Consider the following 5,515-nt stretch of genomic DNA (forward strand, 5'->3'; position numbering starts at 1 on the left):
ACTTAGTTACTCATCGATTATTTTTTCTAACATTTGAATCATTCGATTATTTTCACTCGATTGTTCCCATCACTGGTCGATACGTCTTTCTTATTTGTTTAATATTTTACGTGCAAAACAAATATTTTTATTCCTAGTTCCACCGCCGACGAGTGTTGTATTGCTTGAGCTTATTCAAAATACACGTTACAGTATTTGTTCAGTTTTGATGCGAACGCCGGTGTGGAAAATTCACTATTTTTTATTTTCTCGACGGTCATTTTCTAGTGGTTGGCTGTGCGGTACCGATGCCGTAAACATTTCTCTGTCCCCCCCCCTCCCCCCCGTAAGTTGTCGCGCGACGTTCGTAACTTTTTGATACGATAACGTTTTCAAATCAAACGACACGGCACGCGCACGTGAATCGCATGCGTCACGCGTAAACGTTAACCTTGCGGCGACCGGCGAGCTTCCCTCCCCGGGGGCACGGCGCCTATCGGTCGTCAGCGGCGGCCGCGCGATCAGCTGTGTGCCGTTCCCCGTCGGCGCACCGCTGTTGTTGTTACTGTCATAAACGACCAGTCGACCGAGGCGGTCATTACGCGCCTGTTCGTCGTCCGCGGTCGTTTCTCTCCGCCAGTCCGTCCGTCACGGTTTCTCATTCTCTCGCAAGCTCTCCGCGTCTTGTTGCCATCGTTACCGGTCAGCGAGACGAGCCGACCTCTCTGACTTCCCTCCTAACCTAACCATGAACACGGTACAAGTGGAGACGAAACCGTTCGACGGCCAGAAACCGGGCACCAGCGGGTTGCGCAAAGCCGTCAAGGTGTTCCAGCAACCGAACTACACGGAGAACTTCGTGCAGGCCGTGTTCAGCGCCGTCCAACCGTCGGCCGTGGGCAGCACCGTCGTGGTCGGCGGTGACGGCCGGTTCTTCTGCGCCGAGGCCGTGGACTTGATCATCAAAATAGCCGCGGCCAACGGGGTACGTTTCCCCTCCCCCCACATCGTGGACCGGGGAGGTTTTCCCGCGTTTTCCAAAAGTCTCCATCGAACCGCATCATCTGTGGACGGACACTAAGTCGAAAACTTAAGTGTTCGTTTCGAGTGTAAATTTTCGATTTTGGAATTCGCATTGAACACGATAAACACAAAATAGAACTTCGATATGGTCGTTTGTTTCTTTACAAAGTGTTTTCGCTCTGAAAACCATTTTTTTAATAATTGTACTCGAATTCTCCAGAGAGTACCGAGCTCCCGCGATCGCGCCCAACGTTGCCGTTGTGCGGTTATTTTTAAACCTCGTTATCACGGCGTAACAGAAAAACAGCCGAAAGTCTTATCACTCGCTGTTCGCGCTATATTCTCGTTCGCGTCCACCAAGCTAGTGGAATTTTTTTCAAATGCAAATTAATTGCAAAATAACTCATTTCTTTCCGATAAAAAACTCGAATCGATTACGCAGCGTGTTATCCGATATTTACGCTTATCTCGGTCTTACCAACAACTTTACAATGATTTGGCCATAAAGATAATAATGTTACGAATCTTTGACCTTCAGCTGTTGGTTGTTTTTATTAATATTTTTTTTCAACATAATTGTTGCTACGGAAAACGGTTTTTCTTTTCTTAATAAACTATGTATGTAATATTATGACTATATTTTATGAGAAAAACGAATTTTTCTGACGTAAGTCGAACACTATATGATTTGTGCATCGTTTAAATTGGTGTATTAATGTGTTTATTTTGGTTACAAAGTGATATCAAACAGATATTTTGTAGCGAAAAATAAATTATTGCTTTATTGAAGATAATAAATACTTTGTATCAAGACTTTAAAAATGTTTTCTCCAATGGATTTTATTGTCATGAAGCTGTTTTTTTATAACATGTATTTTAACATTTTCCTGTGATATGAGAAACTGATAATGTAATTTTATGTGTTTGTGTAGGAACTACTTAAGCATTACCTAACCATAACTATTATATATGTATACCACATTGTTATCATGTTTTTTTCTATTCATTTGTTATGTAAATACCTACCTTTTAAATGAATTATTCATCAATGATTTTATTAAAAAATATGATTTTCAACTAAATTACATAACATTTAATATAGATGTTTGTATAATGATAAATCATTTAAACCAAGAGTTTCAACAATAAAAATGAACGATAGTTAACAAATTCATAAAAACTTGTTAATTTTTAATTTAATTTAATAATTTCCTTATTTTATCTTCATAACTGTTAATAAATAGGGATAAATATAATTCAAACCATTTTTTTTTTATATATTGAATATCTAATACATAGTTTATTGATGATATTTCATTATCATGTAGATTTATTGAGAAATTATTTGATAGTCATTACATAATATAGACATGACATAATAGTATAATCAAATAATTTACTATTTTAAAGATTAAAGTTTCACGTAGGTAATAAATAATACAATTTTAAAATGGTAAAATATCAGACTGTCTATTATTTAGATCACATTTTTAATTTACAAATTTGTCTTAAAATACTAGTCTATAAGTTTTATGATGAAGTATTTAAATTTATACGGTAAATATAATTGTGTTATTATATTTATGTATAGATTATTTTTTCTATTGTAAAATGTGATGATAATGTTTACATTTTTAATTTTAAGGTAAAGAAATTAATTGTTGGACACAAAGGAATTTTATCAACACCAGCTGTATCTTGTATAATTCGAAAATATAAAGCAACTGGTGGTATTGTACTTACAGCTAGTCATAATCCTGGTGGCCCTAACAATGATTTTGGAATCAAATATAATACATCCAATGGAGGTAAGTTATAGTTTGATGTTCGACAAAAATAAAGTTTTATTAGTTTGACAGTTCGGTTTTTCTATGATGTATATTCTATGATACTTATTTTATTTTATACTATGATTGATAGTAAATATATTCTTTGTATTAAAATTCTAAATTTTTTTATGAAACATAAAAATGATAATATATGTTTGTTTCTTGTTAAAGGACCTGCTCCAGAATCAGTCACAAATGCTATATTTGAACTTACAAAAAATATTACTTCTTATAAAATTGTACCCAACTTGAAATGTTCTATAGATTATTGTGGCTTACAATATTTCAAAGTATAATTTATAATATTATTATGATTAATTATAATCTAAAAAATATAAATATAAAATGTTATTTATAGGTTGATGGTAGAGAATTTGAGGTAGAAGTCATTGATTCCGTTGTAGATTACCTTCAATTAATGAAAAGCATTTTTGATTTTGATATTATCCGAAAGTTAATCAAAGGGTCTGAAAACAAAGCTCCTTTTAACATGCTCATTGATTCAATGAATGGAGGTAAGATATGTGTTTAAACTATTAAACACATAATTAACATTTTATAGATCAATGGTAATATAAAAATAATATTTACCTACATTATTCTATAATTTAAAATTAATGTTGTTAACTGTTTGAAATTATAATTTTAAAGGTAATAAATTTGTTTTTAGTTACTGGTCCTTACGTGAAGAAAATTTTTATTGAAGAATTAGGCGCGCCATCAAATAATGCTATCAATGTGGTTCCTTTAACTGATTTTGGTGGTCTACACCCAGACCCTAATCTTACTTATGCTTCTACCCTTGTAAAAGCATTACAAGATGGCGAGTATGATCTTGGAGCTGCTTTTGATGGGGATGGTGTAAGTTTTCAACAATTTACATTCTAATTATTTTTAAAGAGTTTTTCAATTTTTAATTTAATAATCATACCTCTTTGATGTATATTAACTAGTCAATCTGTATTTGTTGAGTTTAGTAATTGATTAATTTAATTTTGAAATATATTTAATTTAGTTAACAAGTTTTATATGTCAATAAGTTATGTTTGTAAATTCTTATATGGATGTATAATAACTAAAATATTTATTACAATATTTTTGAATTAGGTTAGTTATTATATTAATTTTTATCTTTTATAAACAAAAATTGAACTTAATTTTAGGATCGTAATATGATTCTTGGTAAGAAAGCATTTTTTATCAATCCCAGTGATTCGTTGGCTGTATTAGCAAATAATCTGGAATGTATCCCTTACTTTAAAACTAATGGAGTTAAAGGATTCGCCAGAAGTATGCCAACAGGAGCAGCTGTTGATAGGTATAATATTATAATATATAAGGCAATTAAAAATTATTTTACTCAATTTGAAAAATAATTTAGAGTGGCAGCAAAATGCGGTAAAGAACTTTTTGAGGTGCCCACTGGTTGGAAATTTTTCGGTAACTTAATGGATGCAGGTCGTTTGTCACTTTGTGGCGAAGAAAGTTTTGGGTAATTACAATTGATTTCTATAATATATTATATATGACTATGTATCTGATTTATTTATCAACCTTAATTTTTTTTTTTTTTAGAACTGGTTCTGATCATATTCGAGAAAAAGATGGTATTTGGGCTGTTTTGGCTTGGTTATCAGTTATAGCCAACACTGGACAGTCTGTAGAAACTATACTTATTAATCACTGGAAAACTTTTGGTCGTAATTTCTTCACTAGATATGATTATGAAAATTGTGAATCTGAACCATGTAATCAAATGATGTCAGAATTTGAAAAATATATCACCGATCCTAAAATCAAAGGCCAGAAGTTTATTTTTGGTTCAAAAGTATACATATTGAAACAGGCTGATAATTTTGAATATTGTGATCCAATTGATAAAAGTGTCACCAGAAAACAGGTACTTAATTCTAATGTTTTAATGTTAGTAAAATGAATATGATTAATGTATTTGTTTAATTGTCCTTTAGGGTATAAGAGTGTTGTTTGAGGATGGATCTAGATTTGTATTTCGTTTAAGTGGTACTGGAAGTAGTGGTGCTACTATCCGTTTATATGCGGAATCCTATGAACCTCCAACATCAAATATTTTGGAAGATGCGCAGGTGGCTCTTAATCCTCTTGTTCAAGTATGTAAAGTTAAACTAATAATAGTTTATTGAAAAATGTAAATACAATGAAGTTAACTTGAGCTAAAAATATATAGTAGATAATTATTTATTATATGTTGAATAAAATATTATATTTTGTAATTCATAATACAATTTTTTTTTTTTTAATTAATATATTTATAAAATAATTATTTTAATTACAGATTGCACTAGAGATTTCAAAATTATCACAATTTACTGGACGTACTGCTCCAACAGTGATCACATGAGGATTCCAAATTTGTTTTTATGAATTATGTAGTTTTTTTTTTTTTTTTAAATTTCTTGTTAAAAGTTCTGTGATTTTTAAAATATAGTAAGTCAAAAATATATTCTAGTAAATATTTATTTACATTATATATCTATTTAATTAACATAACTAAAGGAATTTATATTATTAATTAATAGTAAATAATTATTGAAAATACATTCAATATCATTATAGAATATTAATTCATAAGATAATACATAATACATACACATATATATTTATACAACATGATGAATTATTTTAAAATTGTATTCATCAATATT

At 31.0% G+C, this 5,515-nt stretch overlaps 1 protein-coding gene across 1 annotated transcript; it reads left to right on the forward strand.

Annotated features, from left to right (window-relative positions):
* Window positions 1–511: 511 nt before the first annotated feature.
* On the forward strand, window positions 512–5,295 carry LOC112687127 (phosphoglucomutase). The gene is made up of 10 exons (XM_025559687.1): window positions 512–964; window positions 2,648–2,810; window positions 3,003–3,121; window positions 3,190–3,346; window positions 3,502–3,692; window positions 3,995–4,149; window positions 4,213–4,323; window positions 4,407–4,731; window positions 4,802–4,960; window positions 5,146–5,295. Exons 1-10 carry the CDS (start codon window positions 728–730, stop codon window positions 5,209–5,211), a joined length of 1,683 nt encoding a protein of 560 aa, XP_025415472.1. The 5' UTR covers window positions 512–727; the 3' UTR covers window positions 5,212–5,295.
* The last annotated feature ends 220 nt before the right edge of the window (window positions 5,296–5,515 follow it).

The sequence above is a fragment of the Sipha flava genome, unplaced genomic scaffold, assembly GCF_003268045.1.
Source record: "Sipha flava isolate LNK unplaced genomic scaffold, YSA_version1 332_pilon_pilon, whole genome shotgun sequence".
NCBI classification, from domain to species: Eukaryota; Metazoa; Arthropoda; class Insecta; order Hemiptera; family Aphididae; genus Sipha; species Sipha flava.

Excerpts from the sequence above, each read along its gene's own strand:
- LOC112687127 (XM_025559687.1), top strand. The coding sequence starts at position 728 with ATGAACACGGTACAAGTGGAGACGAAACCGTTCGACGGCCAGAAACCG. Across the intron at positions 4,150-4,212 it reads ACAGGAGCAGCTGTTGATAG|AGTGGCAGCAAAATGCGGTA; the intron begins GTATAATATTAT and ends AAAATAATTTAG. Across the intron at positions 4,961-5,145 it reads CTCTTAATCCTCTTGTTCAA|ATTGCACTAGAGATTTCAAA; the intron begins GTATGTAAAGTT and ends TTTTAATTACAG.